Source organism: Bos mutus, chromosome 15 (assembly GCF_027580195.1).
Source record: "Bos mutus isolate GX-2022 chromosome 15, NWIPB_WYAK_1.1, whole genome shotgun sequence".
NCBI classification, from domain to species: domain Eukaryota; kingdom Metazoa; phylum Chordata; class Mammalia; order Artiodactyla; family Bovidae; genus Bos; species Bos mutus.
The window spans coordinates 27928207-27946651 of NC_091631.1; the positions used below are offsets into that span (position 1 = coordinate 27928207).

The following is an 18445-nucleotide window of genomic DNA, read 5'->3' on the forward strand; positions in this document are numbered from 1 at the left end:
ACAGTAGTGCACGTTCCTCTCAAGCCCAGAGGTCCTTCAGACATTAAGCAATCTAACAGAACACACAAAAATAAAACAGATCACCAGATTTTTCAAATGATTATATAAACAATTTTTGTAATTCAATTTTAAGAAGTAAATTAGAAGTTCTCTGAACTTCATTTATTCTTTCATCTTTATATGACTATATGATGAAAGGCCCATTTAAAAGTTTTCCAACCACCAATTTAAGAAAGCAGATTGACATACAGAAATATCTGGTGAAATTCAGCCAGTGCAATGACCATTTCAATGGAACAGTCAAGTAAAAATCATAAGTTAAAGCTGTCACCCCACTTCACTAAATATTTGTGGCCTCTCCAGCAGCAATTTGAGAATAACCTCAAGGTTACTTTCAAAATAGAAAAAGATGTGTAATTACAGCAATGGGGCTGGTGTCAGACAGGGCTGATTTGGTACACCCCAGTTTCTACACTTAATAGCTGGCATGTAATACACAACCAAACAGTTATATTAATCTCTGCCCTGCTTTCCTCAGTAGGTAACTATATTCAAAGGACAATGTGTTAAAGTGCAAAGGATTATTATTAGTAAGGATTTCTGAAAGTAAAAGTTCTTACAGAATGCAAGAAAGTGCCTCAAAACCCAGTTTTTGAGAGAAGTTGGCTACAAACTAGATAGATGTATTAGGATGATAATCACCTTAATACAACAAAAGTCAAAAACAGTAGCCCTCAGAATTAAGCTCTTTATTCTTCTTCCTTGTTTCAAAGAGTCACAGCAGTTCTTAAACAGTAGAGAGAGCATTCCTGGCATGTGGTAACACAGAGCAAGGCACACTGGAAAACACTGAGCCCCAGCATCTCCCTGGAGGAGTGGCAGTTAGAGAAAATCCAATTAGGGACAAAGGGGAAATGCCAGTGAAATACGAACCCCAAGTCAAGGCTTGGCTTTAGACTTGGGCTGGGATGCTGTGACATCCAGGTAGGAACATGCTCAAGCCAGAGAGCAGCTCATTCCAAGGAAGGGCTGTGACTGGCCTGGGTGTAGCCCCAACAGAGATTCATTTAGGGTACGTGTTCAGCAGGCTGAGCACATCAGCCACAGAGGGACACAACATGCTCCTCCTGTGGGGAAATGTGCCCTGGCCTCTCAATTGGCTCCCAGAAGTCCAAGAGTCTTTGACTCCTTTGTTCATTCAGCACAACTTTACTGCTGCCTATTCTGTGCCAGGCCCTGTGCTGGGTGCAGAGGACAAAGCGAGGAATCAGACACAGTCCTTACCATCAGGGAATTCAGAATATGCTAGCAATATATCACAAAAATAAGTCATGATTCAAGGTAAAAAGGATGCAGAAAGGAAGCAGACAAACTTGGTCCTCAAGGCATTCACAGCCTGGAGGAGGCCTATGGGCAGCCTGTGCCAAGGACCAAAGAGAGGCCCATGCCGTGTGCTCCGGCAGCGCAGGAAGGATGACATGATAGCTGCTGGATGATACAGTGGGGAAAACTCACAGCTTCTTAGAGAAGACTGAACAGCCTCAGTTGGCCAACATGGAAGGAATGGATCCTACTGCCTTGGGCGGGGGGCTGTGCAGCTGTGGGCCAACTTCCATGCGTCCCTCGGGCTACCCAACAGGGAGGGGGTAAGGCTGTTTATCTGTGGATGTGGCTGCATGACAACCTGTGGATATATGAGGGGAGACTGGTGACCAGGAGAAACAGGTCCAAATAACAAGGGCCCAAGGTAAAGGTTAGGGCTTCCCTTGTAGCTGAGACAGTCAACAATCTGCTTGCAAGGCAGGAGACCTGGGTTAGATCCCTGGGTTGGAAAGATCCCCTGGAGAAGGGAATGGCAACCCATTCCAGTATTCCTGCCTGGAGAATTCCACAGACAGAGGAGCCTTGTAGGTTATAGTCTCTGGGGTCACAAAGAGTCGAATGTGACTGAGCACTAACACACACACACAGAAGGTAAAGGTTAGGAGCCTAGACTGAATAAAGCAGGAGGCAGGGAGCGTGAGCAGGACCGGCAGGCTGAGCAAGTGGGAGGCTAGTCTGGGTGTACACCAGCAGACAGAGGGGCCTACTGCGCCTTCCTGCAGTTCCGGTGGTGGGTCATCTGTGCTCGATGGGTCAATCCCGAGGAGCCAAGGATGGGGGAGAGCCTCTCAGGCCAAAGATCACAGCCTAGCCAGTCCTCTCTTCATGGCACCTAGTCTGCTTTTCTCTTTTCTTCACAGCTGCCTTCACCTGCTCTATCTTTCCCATTCTCCCAACCCAACTGTGGCTGAAATCGGTTCAGTTAGGAGACAGTATCATGGTATAGGTCCCAGGGCCCTCAAGACCTTGGGTAACTGACACTACAGCTGTTTTGGATGGTCACCTGGCACAGAGACAAGCTTCAAGTTACAGGGTTGGGTTAAAACTTGTCTGCAGCTCCACCTGTGCAGGCTTCTTTCCCTCCCACACATGTTGTGGAACAGCTCTGGCCTGTTGTCATTTCTTCTTCACAGCAGCCACCACCTACACCATCTCTCCAGCCTGGGCTTCCTGTGTGTACCCCTTTTTCCCCCTCCCTAAAGGTGTCAGTACTCCTCCCTGCTGTGCTTTTCCTTCACAACTGCCATCACCCCTCTGTTCTGTTCTCTAATCCTCATTGTGGATTACCCCTGTGCCCAACCCTCTTTTCCTGATATTACTGAAATATGCTCAGACCCCCTTCACCTATTGAAGAATTTCATTGCTAGTCACCGAGGAGATGCAAACCTGAAGCCAAGGGGAAGGAGAAAGGGGAGGGCACTTTAAAGATGGATGAGACTTCCCAAGAGGACTAGGCATCTGGGGTCCACCCTGGCATGTGGCTGAGCTCCGTTCCTTGACTCCCTTCTTGGATGGTCCCAAAGAACCTTGTATTCTCATTTTCTCCATCCTTTAACTCTGGTTTTAGAACCTAGCCATCTTCTCTACTCCTGTCAATTTGGGGTATGGTGCTCAGGAAAGCTTTGCTGAACAAGGAGTTTCTACAGTCAGGAGGGGCTGCCCTTTCAATCCTCCCCTCCCCAGTTCCTCCCTGTACCACCGACGCTGCCCACTCTGAAATTGCAGCCCCTGCCACTTGCCAAAGCGACCGAGGTCTTCTCTGACAGCAGCTTCATATAGAGAAGAAGAGAGGAGTATTCATTATTTCAACCAACAACTGAAGGTCCTACATGCCAGGCTAAATGTAAACACCCTTTAGTAGGCAATGAGGAGCCACAAGCAATTTTCAAGCAGGGATTGGCAATTAGAAAGTACCTCACATTATGCACAGGTACTCAATTATGGAAACATTTAGATAAATGTATAAATGAGTGAGTGAATGATCATAACTGTGTATTAACTTCAGCAAATGTATGAGAGGTTAAGGGGATTTTTAAAAGCCCCTCTAAGCCCTGGGCTTAACCCATATGCTAAAGTAGGTGAAGTTAATCTCTACTTTCATCCTATAGGACTCTTTGTCATCTGACTGGTACAACTGCATCCCCCAACTTTCTAGGCTGTGTTCCACGACAACGACTTACTCTCCAGGGTCATTACTCAGCACCAAATATATTTACCTGCTGCCTGTTTAAGGCATTATCCTCCAAAAATAGGGACAAAAAAGGTATCTCTCACAATAAGAGTATCTGTCACAGTAAAAGGCTTATGGAGGAAATGATCTAAAATAAGAGCAACCATCTGCTATCATCTGAGAACCAGCAATGTCAAAGTTTATCCCAAATCTATTAGATAAAGAAGCATCTCTACACTTCACTAATAGTAGAGATGGTCCAAATTTCAGTAGGTCCGAACAAATATGCTTGATTCAGAGGTTTTTGAGTCCAGAGACCTTCTGAATGGTGATGACTGTCTCCGTTAAAGAAGGCTGAGTGAAGACAACATTCTGAGAAAAACAAACAGCAGCTTGGACAAGTTCTGGGGCAGATGACTCCAGGCACAATTAAGATACAATTAAAATAATACCATCAGCAGCTACTATCACTCCCACTTAGAGCCCAACATCTATAAACTATCCCCCAGCTACATTTATTTTCTTCAATTTTATCCCTCTTCTAGCCCCCTAAACTGTGAACTCCTTGAGAGCAGCAATAGCAGAAAGTTTTGTCCGATGCTTTGAAGTCCTAACCCATGTTCATTTCTCATCAATAACTATCCTAATAAATGAACTTCAAGTTCATCTCTCATAGGAGTCATGCCAGCAGAAACATTAAGTACCATTATTGAAGATCACTGACATTGAGCATTTCATTTTCTCCTTCAGAGGTAATGCTTTCTGGACAAGGAAGGAAAGGTGGAGCAGAGCTGTAAAGCTGGAGAAGGTAAGTGACCTATAATTCTGCTGCTTGGCCCGATTCCTCTAGAACAGTGAGTCTGTAGAGCTTCGTGCATGATCAGAAGGATGTAAGTGCTTTTGTTATTAAAAACAAAACAGGCCACCTACATCTTCCTTTGTGCTATGACACCTGCTTGTAACCTTATACTTGGATGAGTGGCAAGTCATTTGAAAAGCTGAGCCTGCCTTTGAGATAAGAGTCCTACATACAGCCAGGACTTGCTGATCAGGGAGCATGCAGGCACACTGCCTTTCCTAGGGATGGGAAGAAGAGAAATCAGAGACCCGACCCTCTCCTTTTACAGATGGAGACCTGAGGCCCAGAGAGTACAGGTGACATGTCCAAGGTCCCAAAGCAAGCCAGTGGAAGAGCCAAGATGACATCATAGTCTCTCAGCTCACCGTTCAGTGCTCTTTTGAATGCAGTAGCTACGGCAAGATGTTCATTTTGTTCTCTGGAGAATGAGAAGTAAAAACAGGTAGGGAGCAGAATATTAGGTGTTTTGTTTCTCTGCAGACTTCAGTAACCTCTGTTATCCTGGCCTCCACTGTCCTGGCTGTGATTGCCTTCTACGGTAGCCTTCTATGCAAAGTTGGGTCCTAAGCGAATTACTTTTTACTTGGCTCAGAGTTCATACCAGGGGTGGAGCAGTCCCCTTGCACGTGGCTCAGGATCTCTCGGTCTGTAAACAGGCGGAAGGCAATCTGCTCACACTCCTGCTTGGTCCCACATTCAAACAAACACCCAAACAAGCCCTCATTCTCCAGAGCAGCCAAATCAGAGTACCCACAGGGCCCGCAGTGCAAGATCCAGGGGCGGGACCAGCAGGCAGCCTCCAAGGGGCTCTGGTTGAGGTAGATGCCTAGGTCGACCCTCCGTTTCTTATTGGTTGGGTGTGAGTACAAGAGCCATGATTCTGACAGGGTTCCAGCTTCCGGCTCTGGTCTCACTGAGCTGCACAGCAGAGGACTCTGCTGAATGGCAGGTGCATCTTCGCCAGCAAGATTCTGGCATCCACCTGGGATCTCCAGGGGACAGAAACTCACCACACTGCCTTGACAGCCATGAGGGGGCTCACAGAGCTGATGGCTCAGGACTGGTTTCTGAAAGCATTCACCATGGTCAATGCTGAGGGCCTCTGCCCGGTGCCTGTTTGGTGTCCGGGCACTGCAATACAGCACAGGGTGGCCGGCCTTCCCGATCACCTCTGCCACTTCACATTCCACTGTCACCATGGGCTTGATAAGCCTGCCATGGTGCCATGTGGCTCCTAGGTCATCGCTATAGATCATCAGGGAATGAGGCCTAGCTCTATATGGCAGCCGAAAGCAAAAGAACCAGAACGGGATGTAGTAGGCATATGCAGGGATGATGAGCCTCCCCGACTGCAGCTGGATGCCATGACCTGGCCCCACAGCAAAAGTGGCCCAGTGTGTCACCTCTGGGCCAATGACCTCCTCAGTCAGGTCCCTCACATCACTCCATGAATAGCCAGCATCCTGGCTGCATATGAAGCAGAGGCGTGCAGCGTTCCTGCCTGACATAATCTGTTGACGCTCGGTGACATGGCCTTGCACACAGATGAAGAACAGGTACACGTAGCCACTCTTCCGCTCCCACACAGGACAGGGGTTCATGGTCCGGTGTCCAGGTAACGTGGCTTTCATCAGGGACTTCAGGGGTTCCCACTAGATGAGGGGAAGGGAGAAAGCAGGAGTGAAAGACTCATAGGGAGACATGAGGCTCATTAAAAGCATGAGTACTTCTCAGTTCAGTTCAAAAGCATTAGTACTTCTCAGTTCAGTTCAAAAGCATTAGTACTTCTCAGTTCAGTTCAAAAGCATTAGTACTTCTCAGTTCAGTTCAAAAGCATTAGTACTTCTCAGTTTAGTTCAAAAGCATTAGTACTTCTCAGTTCAGTTCAGTTCAGTCACTCAGTCGTATCCAACTCTTTGCAATCCCACGGACTGTAGCATGCCAGGCTTCCCTGTCCATTACCAACTCACAGACCTTGCTCAAACCCGTCTATGGAGTCAGTGATGCCATCCAACCATCTCATCCTCTGTTGCCCCCTCCTCTTATCTTCCATCTTTTCCAGCATCAGGGTCTTTTCCAGTGAGTCAGATCTTCATATCAGGTGGCCAAAGTATTGAGTTTCAGCTTCAACATCAGTCCTTCCAATGAATATTCAGGACTGATTTCCTTTAGAATTGACTAGTTTGATCTCCTCGCAGTCCAACAGACTCTCAAGAGTCTTCTCCAACACTACAGTTCAAAAGCATCAATTCTTCACTGCTCAGCCTTCTTTATGGTCCAGCTCTCACATCCATACAGTAACTACTAGAAAAACCATACGTCAGCAAAGCAATGTCTCTGCTTTTTAATAGGCTGTCTTGGTTTGTCATAGCTTTTCTTCTAAGCTCCTCTATGCACGGAGCAAACACCTCTTAATTTCAATGCTTCAGTCACCATCTGATTCCAAGAAAATAAAGTCTGTCACTGTTTCCATTGTTTTCCATCTATTTGCCATGAAGTGATGGGAGGACCAGATGCCATGATCTTAGTTTTTTGAATGCTGAGCTTGAAGCCAGCTTTTTCACTCTCCTCTCTCATTTTCATCAAGAGGCTCTTTAGTTCCTCTTCACTTTCTGCCATAAGGGTGGTATCATCTGCGTATCTGAAACTGATATTTCTCCCGGCAATCCTGATTCCAACTTGTGCTTCATCCAGCCTGGCACTTTGCATGATGTACTCTGCATATAAGTTAAATAAGCAGGGTGACAATATACAGCCGTGACGTACTCCTTTCTCAATCTGAAACCAGTCTGTCCTTCCATGTCTGGTTCTAACTGTTGCTTCCTGACCCATAGGAGGCAGGTAAGGTGGTCTGTATTCCCATCTCTTGAAGAATTTTCCACAGCTTGTTCTGATGTACACAAAGGCTTTGGCGTAATCAATAAAGCAGAAGTGGATGTTTTTCTGGCATTCTCTTGATTTTTTGATGATCCAACGGATGTTGGCAATTTGATCTCTGGTTCCTCTGCCTTTTCTAGATCCAGCTTGAACATCTGGAAGTTCATGGTTCACATACTATTGATGCCTGGCTTGGAGAATTTTGAGCAGTACTTTGCTAGTGTGTGAGATGAGTGCAATTTGCGGTAGTTTGAACATTCCTTAGCATTGCCTTTCTTTCGGATTGGAATGAAAACTGACCATTTCCAGTCCTGTGGCCACTGCTGAGTTTTCCAAATTTGCTGGCATATTGAGTGCAGCACTCTCACAGCATCCTCTTTTAGGATTTGAAATACCTTAGCTGGAATTCCATCACCTCCACCAGCTTTGTAGTGATGCTTCGTAAGGCCCACTTGACTTCACATTCCAAGTTGTCTGGCTCTAGATGAGTTATCACACCATTGTGGTTATCTGGGTCATGAAGATCTTTTTTGTACAGTTCTTCTGTGTATTCTTGCCACCTCTTCTTAACATCTTCTGCTTCTGTTAGGTCCATACCATTTCTGTCCTTTACTGTGCCCATCTTTGCATGAAATGTTCCCTTGGTATCTCGAATTTTCTTGAAGAGATCTGTAGTCTTTCCCATTCTATTGTTTTCCTCTATTTCTTTGCACTGATCGCTGAGGAAGGCTTTCTTATCTTTCCTTGCTATTCTTTGGACCTCTGCATTCAGATGGGTATATCTTTCCTCTTCTCCTTTGCCTTTCGCTTCTCCTTTCTCAGCTATTTGTAAGGCCTCCTCAGACAACCATTTGCCTTTTTGCATTTCTTTTTCTTGGGGATGGTGGTGATCACTGCCTCCTGTACAATGTCACAAACTCCATCCATAGTTCTTCAGGCACTTTATCAGATCTAATCCCTTGAATCTATTTGTCACTTCCACTGTATAATCATAAGGGATTTGATTTAGGTCATACCTGAATGATGTAGTGACTTTCCCTACTTTCCTTAAGTCTAAATTTGGCAATAAGGAGTTCATGATCTATGCCACAGTCAGTCCTGTTCTTGTTTTTGCTGACTGTATAGAGTTTCTCCATCTTTGGCTGCAAAGAATATAATCAATCTGATTTCAGTATTGACCATCTGGTGATGTCCATGTGTAGAGTCATCTCTTATGTTGTTGGCAGAGGGTGTTTGTTATGACCAGTGTGTTCTCTTGGCAAAACTCTGTTAGTCTTTGCCCTGCTTCATCTTGTACTCCAAGGCCAAACTTGCCTGTTACTCCAGATATCTCTTGATTGTATCTTTACTTTTGCATTCCAGTCCCCTATGATGGAAAGGACATCTTTTTTGGGTGTTAGTTCTAGAAAGTCTTGTAGGTCTTCATAGAACCATTCAACTTCAGCTTCTTTGGCATTAGTGGTGAGGGCACAGACTTGGATTATTGTGATACTGAATGGTTTGCCTTGGAAACAAACAAAGATCATTCTGTCATTTTTGAGACTGCACCCAAGTAATGCATTTTGGACTCTTTTGTGACTCTGAGGGCTACTCCATTTCCTCGAAGGGATTCTTGCCCACACTGGTAGATATAATGGTCATCTGAATTTGCCCATTCCAGTCCATTTTAGTTCACTGATTCCTAAAATGTCGACATTCATTCTTGCTACCTCCTGTTTGACCACTTCCAATTTACCTTGATTCATGGACCTAACATTCCAGGTTCCTATGCAATACTGTTCTTTACAGCATCAGACTTTATTTCCATCACCAGTCACGTCCACAACTGGGCATTGCTTTTGCTTTGGCTCAGCCTCTTCATTCTTTCTGGAGTTATTTCTCTACTCTTCTCCAATAGCATATTGGGCAGCTACTGACCTAGGGAGTTCGTCTTTCAGTGTCATATCTTTTTGCCTTTTCATATTGTTCATAGGGTTCTCAAGGCAAGAATACTGAAGTGGTTTGCCATTTCCTTCTCCAGTGGACCACGTTTTGTCAGAACTCTCCACCATGACCCATCCATCTTGGGTAGCCCTACATGGCATGGCTCATAGTTTCATTGAGTTAGACAAGGCTGTGGTCCATGTGATCAGTTTGATTAGTTTTCTGTGACTGTGGTTTTCATTCTGTCTGCCCTCTGATGGATAAGGATTGTCTGTTTAGTCAAAGCTATGGTTTTTCCAATAGTCATATATGGATGTCACAGTTGGACCATAAAGAAGGCTGAGCACTGAGGAATTGATGCTTTTGAACTGTGGTGCTGGATAAAACACTTGAGAGTCCCTTGGGTAGCAAGGAGATCAAACCAGTCAATCCTAAAGCAAATCAATCCTAAATATTCATTGGAAGGACTGATGCTGAAGCTCCAATACTTTGCCCACCTGATGCGAACAGCCAACTCACTGGAAAAGACCCTGATGCTGAGAAAGACTGAAGGCTGGAGGAGAAGGGGGTGACAGAGGATGAGATGAATGGATGGCATCATCAACTCAATGGACATGAGTTTGAGCAAACTCTAGGAGATAGTGAAGGACAGGGAAGCCTGGCATGCAGCAGTCCATGGGTCACAAAGAGTTGTACACGACTGAGTGACTGAACAACAACAACCACATAACTCAGCAATTCAACTTCTAGGTCTGTACAAAAACTAATAGAAAAAACAGTCTTGAAGAGACATTTACATGCACCTCCTTATTCCATAGCAGCATTATTCACAATAACCAAAAGGTGGGAGCAACTCAAGTGTCCACTAGCCGATGAGTGGACAAAAGGGATGAATGGCTAAACAAACTGGATAAATGAAATAATAAATTAACATACAATAGATTATTATTCAGCCTTTAAAAAGAAATCCTGACATATTCTACAACATGGATGAACCTTGAGGATATTATCCTGTGAAATAAGCCAATCACAGAAAGACAAAATATTGCTTGATTCCACTTACATGAAACGTCTAAAGTAAACAAACTCACAAAGTACAGTATTAATCTCTAGGGGATTGGGGAGGGGGAAATTAGTTGTTGTTCAGTGAGTATACAGTTACAATTATGCACTAATGAATAAATTCTAGAGACAAATAATGTAATACAGTTAACAACACCGCAATGTATACTTAAAATGGTTATGACAGAGGGATTTCCCTGGTGGTCCAGTGGCCAAGACTCCTAGCTCCCAAAGCAGGGGTCCTGGGTTTGATCCCTGGTCAGGGAACTAGATCCCATGTACCACAACTAGTAGTTCGCATGTTGCAGCTAAAGATGCCAGCTGCCACAACTAAGACCCTGTATGGCCAAATGAAAAATGATTATGATGGAAAGTATTACATTAGGTGCATATTACCATAATTTAAAATGTTTTTAAAAGAACAAAAAAATCCGAAAAGTTTTTGAAGGGTTTAGCTGACCATCTATTTAACATTTAAGCAGCTATCAAAAAATAAATGCTACTTTTTTTACTGTAGGCTGCATTAAAAGGATACCAGATGGGATAGCCACTTCACTGCTGAGCTGGTCAATCTATCCTTGGGGTCATAAGTTCAGTTATGAGTACCATACTTTGCAAAAATACACTGATCTTCCACACCAGGTCCCAAGGACTGTAATCAGTTTTCAAAGGACAAAAAATCAAATCAAGACTGTGGCCTAAGGAGCTGCTAAAAGATAGAAGACCTGGAGGGTGTGGATACTGCTTTCAGATACACCAAAGAGCACTTCTCCACAAAAGGGACTTTATAATGTACAGATGGACTTCCCCATAAGGCATAACAACAACAGGCAATTACAGACAAGTACAGAGGATCTCATTTCAAAAAATAAGTTAACAGTTGCCACATGATTAAGTTTCTAATTTGAGGAGTTGTGTAAGTAGATCCTTAATAGAAGATGACTAATGTTGAGTTCCTACTATGGAACTGCTATTATTAATTATATTTCACAGACAATGAAACAGAAGAGTCAAGTATTCACGATCACAGTCAATAAATGATAGGTCTTGCCTGACTCCAAAGCCATGCTCTTAACCACTAAGCTATTAGTAGCAACCAATGGAATACAGAAGATTTCTATATTGGGAAAGAAGCTGGGCTGATAATTCTTCCCATTTTAAGATTCTACAATTAAGTAAATGAGAGAATGAATGTGAATAAAATAAAGTGAAGAGAGAATGAGTTACAGTGGACACGTTTGTGACTGGATGTGACTACTGGATAGTGAGGTTATGTAACAGGTATGGTCTGATAAAAAAAACTTAACTGCCCAACTGTCTGTGGCAAAAAGCAGAGCAACAGAAACCACAGGTACTGCCTGTCCTGGAGGAAACAAAAGAGCTAGAACTTCAAGTTGGGCTGAAAGGCACCAGTGATATAAGCAGAGGTTCAACCCTGGGAGGCCATAAGAAAGACACATGATAAGGTATAAGAGCAGGGGATGGAAAGTCCCTAAAGTAAAAAACTTCCCCAAGGGGAAATGTGAGTAAGGCATTAAAAGCAGCCAGGGCTTGCTTGTAAGGTCCACCTTCAGCAGAACAGCATTTGCACTATAACAGCAAAGCAAAGCATCCCTAACGACATGAAGTTTTAAAGGTGAGACTTCTGAGAGCAGAAAAAGCAGTGCAGGTTAAGCAGATTAAAATAACTCATAAAAAATGTATGTATGTATGATTATGTGTGTATTTTTCAAATTCACTGTCTCACTTGATCCTCACTTCAGCCATCTCTGAGAGATAAAAGTCAACAATAACAAAATTGGGTTCTAAACTAACCCTGTAGTTCACAGCCCCAAGGGCAGTAACTATTCTCTCCCCATTAAAAACACAGTAAAAATGTGCTACCTACGGACAAGGGCACTAACCCCAGTTCTCCATTTATTAAGTATGTGCCTAAGGCAAGTCACTTTCCTTCTTATAAAATGGGGATAATAATATGTACCTCACATAAAGCACAGAGAAGGCAATGGCACCCCACTCCAGTACTCTTGCCTGGAAAATCCCACGGATGGAGGAGCCTGGCGGGCTACAGTCCATGGGGTCGCTAAGAGTCAGACACGACTGAGCAACTTCACTTTCACTTTTCACTTTCATGCACTGGAGAAGGAAATGGCAACCCACTCCAGTGTTCTTGCCTGGAGAATCCCAGGGACGGAGGAGCCTGGTGGGCTGCTGTCTATGGGGTCGCACAGTCAGACACGACTGAAGCGACTTAGCAGCAGCAGCAGCAGCAGCACATAAAGCATGGAGGAAGACAAGCAAAGGGAAGAGGGGGGAGAATACAGATGTTGTTTTCCTCCCCCGTGTCTTTCGCTAGCTGTGGTCCTGAACAAGCTACCTACCTGTTGGAGCACCAGGATGCCTCATCAGCAAAACTGGACTAACAATGCTTACTGCTTTCAGTGACTTATGAGAATAAAAGAGAATGTGAATGAAAAGCACACCACATGTTGGTTGAACTGAATACACAAATCATGGAGGCCTCTATTCAGAGACTGGGTTTGAAGCTTGTTTTTACTGCTTTTTTATAGCTGTTTGACCCTGAGCAAATAGCAATCACTCTGAGCCTCAGTATCCTCATCTATAAAATGTGACTGACAACAGTTCCTATGTCACAGAGTGGCTGTGAATTTCAATGTGCCTCTGGCAAACAGTAAGTATTCAATAAGGGAAAGCATTGCTTTTACTGCTTTTTTTCCCCCCTCCTCAGCTCAGACACAAGGCTTTTCCTGCACTGATGAAAAGGGCACAGACTGTGACATGCTGTGAGCAATGCAGAAAATGAGACCCAGGCTCAGATCTGGGATAAGGAGTCACCTGTACTGATTGCCCAGTCCTTAATCCTCGCCTCAGCACCAGGTGGAGAGCATCCTCATCCTTGCTCGAGGAGCGCTTCTCTGCAAAGGCCAGGAAGGTGTGGGCAGGGGGCACGTAGATCAGGGCTGGGATCCGGTAGGTGACCCCTCTCTTGTCCTCCTGCTGGAACAGAGGGCTGCTGAAGGAGCATGATGTCACTTCTTCCATGACCTCTGCAAGGATAGGAGGGAGCTCAGTGTGTGTCCACATCCAAAGGCTCGCTGGGACACAAGTTCTGCTCTATCATTTCACTTCTGGAGGTCACTGGGAGGCAAAGATGTACCCAAACATTTATTTTTTATATACAAAAGTAACATCATGATCTCAATAGCACAAAGCAAGCAATATGCATTCTCATATAACAAGTCTATATTCCAGGCTCTGTGGGAATCCTGTGTAGCCTGTGTCAAGTGTCTCTCCAGAGAGATTCTGTATGTGCTTCTGCCAAGCATTCAGAGGTATTACCAGCCCGGATGGTTCCTAATAGTCAATTTCCTGGCTTGGAGTTTTTAGGCAATTCAGGAAATATAAATATAAACCCAAATCCATACGAGAGAATGCCTCTGGTTCAGAATTCTCCGGGCAAACTTTTCCCTTCTCTTGGAGCCTAGAATAAGAAGCAATCTTCTTTGTCATCTCTGTCAGTAGTAAGATTTCTTTTTCCTACTCCACTCAATCAGAGGATATAGATTTTCAAGGTATCTGGCTTCATGCAGGGATCTCAGTTCCAACCAGAGTCTAACACAGGTGGGCCTATGGTTTCATTCACTGCAATAGCAGGTATATTAAAGCCCAAGCTTTGAGGTAAGCGAGACCAGCAAACATCTAGGGCAGCTGAGGTCACGTAAAGGGGCTAACTTCTCCAGTTTTCAGTTTACTCTTGGTTTTTAGGCCCCTGGGGATTTCTCTTACTTTCTTGGAAATTCAACTATAAAAGGCTTTGTTATACTTATCCATCATTTACTTTACAGGTTAGCTGGCTTGCTATAATGCTTAAAATGGAAATCTCTAGGTACATTTCTCAGGTATTCAACTTCTCAGAGGCCCACAAAGGGAAGCCAGACAGATAGAATCAAGCTTAGAATGATTTTTCCTCTCACCATTTGTTGTCCAAGCCTTGTCTTCCAAATCATTTGTAAAAATAATCAGGCTGTAAGAATGAGACCCACAAGGCCTTCTTCGTTTATTTAATAAATATTTCTGAGTGCCCACTGGAATTAAAGCCATCAGGTAGGTGCTGAGGAGACAGAAAGGGATCAGAGGTCCCTGCCCACATCCAGGTGAGGGGACAGACATATATACATTGACAATTACAATATCATGTAGTAATTTCTACTTTAAGAGGTCAACATGAGAGCGTGCAGGAAAACAGAAAAAAAGCAACTGTCCAGATCAAGGCAGCAGTGGAGTTTTGAAAAGCTAATAAGTTAAGTGATCCCCTGTTTCATATCCTTATGCTCTGGGCCTGAGGCATTCAGATACCTTACTTCCTCACCTTCTTCAGCTCTATTCAGACATCGTCCAATCAGTGAGGCCTTCCCTGACAACTCTCTTGTCCCTCTCTATCCCCCTTCCCTGCTCTGTTCTCCATGCCACCTACCATCACCCATATGTTATACTTATTTAATATGCCCTACAGAATAGAAGTTCCATAAAGGGCATGTACATGTCTGTTTTATTCACTGCTATACCTCTAAACCTAAAACCCTGCCTGGTAATTCACAGGCTTAACAAATGTTCGTTGAATGTTTGAATGAATGGGTGAGTTGGATCTTAAAGGCTGAACAGTGGGTTAACCAACTGAAGGGTAAAAAGGAGAAGAGGAGAGGGAATGGATATGAAAAGCCTAAAGATCGCAGAAGCACACTATGAGCTGTGGGGATTCAGAGTAATCCAGTATGACTACAGTGAAGTGCAAAAGCTGTGAACGAAGATGGCACTGAAGGGGTCGGGCGAGGGCAAATCCTGGGAGGCTTCGATACCTTATTAAGCTGTTTATCCCATGGGTAGGGAGCCACTCAACAGGTTTTGGCAGATGAATGCCAAGATCAAGTACATATTTCAGACCACTCTTTCAGGTAGCCTTCTGGACAATGAACTGAAGGGGAAAGTTGCACTGCTTTGGGCTACAGGTTCCTAGTGTCAGTCAAGACAAGTTTGTCTTTCACAGCATATAAGTGATTTATTTAGCATGTGAATTCACTCAGCATGTGAATAATTCATTTCACTGGTTTCTAACCTCAAGTGAGAAAGAATCACAGCTCACTATCCAAAAGGATGGGGAGGTGGCCTCCTAAGTCCAGAAGAAAAACTTCCCCTCACTCCAATTCTGGGTTCTCAACTGTCTTCCTCACACCATACTTGAGCACACCTCTCTCTTAATTCAGGCTCTCCTGCCAGAGAGTCAGGCTGTGTAATGGTTTAGAAAACAAGGTTTGGGCCAAGCCAGGACTACATGAACTTGGGCATGTAATTTAACTGCTGGACCCTAGTTTATAAAATTCAGTAGAATGGCTGAAAGAATTGAGGTAAAAAGTGTAAATGGCTGTTACAGGGCCCATGACACAGTAATGAGCTCAATATATGACAGCTGTTATTTTTGGACTGTCAATCACTACATATTCTAGTGTTACTCCTCAAAACCTGTGGAGGAGGAGGATGAAGACAACCACCACAATTACAACTACCCTTCTTTAAAGTATTTAAACCCCTCTGCCCCTCTGGGAGAGGTCGTATTTTAAATTCTTGTAAGGATATGAGTTAATATCAACACTATTAATCATCAGCCTGAGATAATATCAACACTATTAATCATCAGCCAACACAAGACTATTGGTCAACATCAAAACAGAATGTGTCTGGGTGACAAGAATAAAGCACAGAACAAGCATAGGAATGGGCAGGGAGGACCAGGAAAAAACGAAAGGGACAGGGAGTGGATAGGGACAGGGAGTGGATAGAACTCGTAAGGAGAAGCACAAGTTCTTACTATGTGACCTTGCACTAGTCACTTAACCCAGGTCTTGGATTCCTTGCTTATAAAATGTGGATGAAATAATACTTACCTAAGATGACTGAAGAACCACTCAAAAGTGCTTCATAAACTTTAAGGCACTATGTAAGTAAAAGTATAAATTCAGAAGTCTTCACAATTTATGGTTTTGCTATCACTGTAACAATTAGAGTCCCTATCACTGCTTACTAACTATGCTGATCATGTTGATGGCAATGGTCACACACGTGGTGGCTGTGGCATCAATACCCAAACTATTTCACACAAACCATGTGCCAGGAGCTAGGGACAGAGAAAAATCAGATACAGTTCTTTTGCTTTTCAACTGTGCTTTGAACTGTGTGTTGGAGAAGACTCTTGAGAGTCCCTTGGACTGCAAGGAGATCTAACCAGTCAATCCTAAAGGAAATCAGTCCTGAATATTCATTGGAAAGACTAATGCTGAAGCGGAAATTCCAATACTTTGGCCACCTGATGCGAAGAACTGACTCATTGGAAAAGACCCTGATGCTGGAAAAGATTGAAAGCGGGAGGAGAAGGGGACGACACAGGATGAGATGGTTGGATGGCGCCACCGACTTGATGGACATGAGTTTGACCAAACTCCGGGGGTTGGTGATGGACAGGAAAGCCTTGCCTGCAGTCCATGGGGTCGCAAAGAGTGGGACACGACTGAACGACTGAACTGACTGGAGTTGTTCATTTCAGCAGAAAACTCAACATTATTAACTACTGCTCCACATAATCACCTTTCAATCAAGATTTCCCTGCTCTCTTATTGAGAAGTATAGTGTAACATGGACTTTAAGACTGACTCGGCTTTGACACTTACTAGCAAATCCAGTTTACCACTGAGCCTCAGTTTCTTCCTGCAAGGGAGATAATGCCACCTATTTCTCAAACCTGAAGAATAACATAATTCCACAGACTCCAATTAATCTAGTGCAGCAAGCAGCCTCCAGTGAGCCCCAAGGGAGACTTCCCCATTTTATTCACGCCTAACAACTAATACTTAAGGAGCACTCATCATATGTTAGGTCTTTGAAGATCCTATGGTCCAAACTCCTCTCATGGTACACAATAGGATTCTCAGATCCACAGAGGGGAATAAACTCCTCTAAGGCCACTCAATGAGTCAGTAACAAAACCTGGACCAAGGCCCAGGACTCATATAAGTTTTAGTTCTGGGCTCTATGAAGCCTGTAGACCCTCTCCAGTAAGAGTTTTCCCAGTCTCAGTTCCCTTCCATCGCAAAACAAGTTAGGCTTCAGTCGAAGGAAAACAAAAACAGAGCTAGCCAAGAATACCTTCTGGCTGTGTCTGAGAGATTAGCCCACTGGGGTGTCTCTGACCCAATAGAATGGATTTCCTAAATCCAAAGAGTGCTGCCGAACCTGTCAGCACAGTCACTTCGCCTCACGTTTTGGGAGGCCCTTTTCACTTTCATGCATTGGAGGAGGAAATGGCAACCCACTCCAGTGTTCTTGCCTGGAGAATTCCAGGGACGGCGGGGCCTGGTGGGCTGCCGTCTATGGGGTCGCACAGAGTCGGACACGACTGAAGCGACTTAGCAGCAGCAGCCAGTCTTCCAGCCACACTCACCTGCAGGGAACCCCGGCTCCTCCATCTCTCTCGGGCTGATCTGGGCGCTGGGTCAAGCACTCACGTCTCCGACACTGAAGCCCTGGAGAATGATCAAGCCCGGGAGACGAGGGCAGGAGAGAAACTGCGGACGCGGACACAAACCACGAAAAGTGAAGAAACACGGCGACAGAGACATCGAGAGGCTGGCGGCGGGGCTGACAGATTGGGGAAGCCGAGAACAACCGGTAGGAAAGGAAGTCCAGGAAGCTCAGAAGACGCAACCCGCCGGCGGTTGGGACCCGCAGTTGGCTGCGGCCTGGAGTCAGCCCCGCCCCCTCGGGGGGGGCGGTGCAGCCGAGGCCCCGCCCCCTCCTTCCCCCGCCCAGTCCCTTAGCGGTCCAATCTGGTTCATTCCTCCTCTTTCAGGCCCCCAGTTCCGGCCCAGCGGTGGCTTGGAACTTGCCCCTCCCTCTCTTAGCACCCGACCCCACCCGCTCCAACTCAGGCCCAAGTTCAGTCTCCAACTGCCACACAGCTCCCTGGCTGCGACCCTCACCCTTCCACTCCGCCCACCTCCGTCTTCAGTCCGTTTTCCCCACGCCCTCCCCTATTGGTTGCCGGTCTGTTGATAGGCATCACCCTAAAACTTCCCTAGACAACTTGAGAGTCGAGCTAGAAA

At 44.9% G+C, this 18445-nt stretch overlaps 1 protein-coding gene across 5 annotated transcripts; it reads right to left on the reverse strand.

Annotated features, from left to right (window-relative positions):
* Positions 1–734: 734 nt before the first annotated feature.
* Positions 735–18204, reverse strand: NEU3 (neuraminidase 3). 5 transcript variants are annotated; one of them, XM_070383704.1, is made up of 5 exons: positions 17785–18204; positions 16235–16283; positions 14270–14406; positions 13131–13342; positions 735–6064 (listed from the first exon to the last, which is right to left on the reverse strand). In XM_070383704.1, exons 3-5 carry the CDS (start codon positions 14394–14396, stop codon positions 4985–4987), a joined length of 1419 nt encoding a protein of 472 aa, XP_070239805.1. In that variant the 5' UTR covers positions 14397–14406; positions 16235–16283; positions 17785–18204; the 3' UTR covers positions 735–4984. The 5 variants fall into 5 exon arrangements, with proteins under 5 accessions (XP_070239805.1, XP_070239806.1, XP_070239807.1 ...); XM_070383705.1 differs by lacking the exon at positions 16235–16283; XM_070383706.1 differs by lacking the exons at positions 14270–14406; positions 16235–16283 and having other exon boundaries at positions 13131–13433; positions 17785–18199.
* Between the last annotated feature and the right edge of the window lie 241 nt (positions 18205–18445).

What these genes read in the sequence shown, in the direction of transcription:
- NEU3 (XM_070383705.1), bottom strand. Translation starts at nt 14,396, where the DNA reads ATGGCTTTAATTCCAGTGGGCACTCAGAAATATTTATTAAATAAACGA. An exon ending in CAAGGCTTGGACAACAAATG is followed by an intron (nt 13,343 to 14,269) that starts GTGAGAGGAAAA and finishes CTATCCTTGCAG; the next exon opens with AGGTCATGGAAGAAGTGACA. An exon ending in GGACTGGGCAATCAGTACAG is followed by an intron (nt 6,065 to 13,130) that starts GTGACTCCTTAT and finishes CCCCTCATCTAG; the next exon opens with TGGGAACCCCTGAAGTCCCT.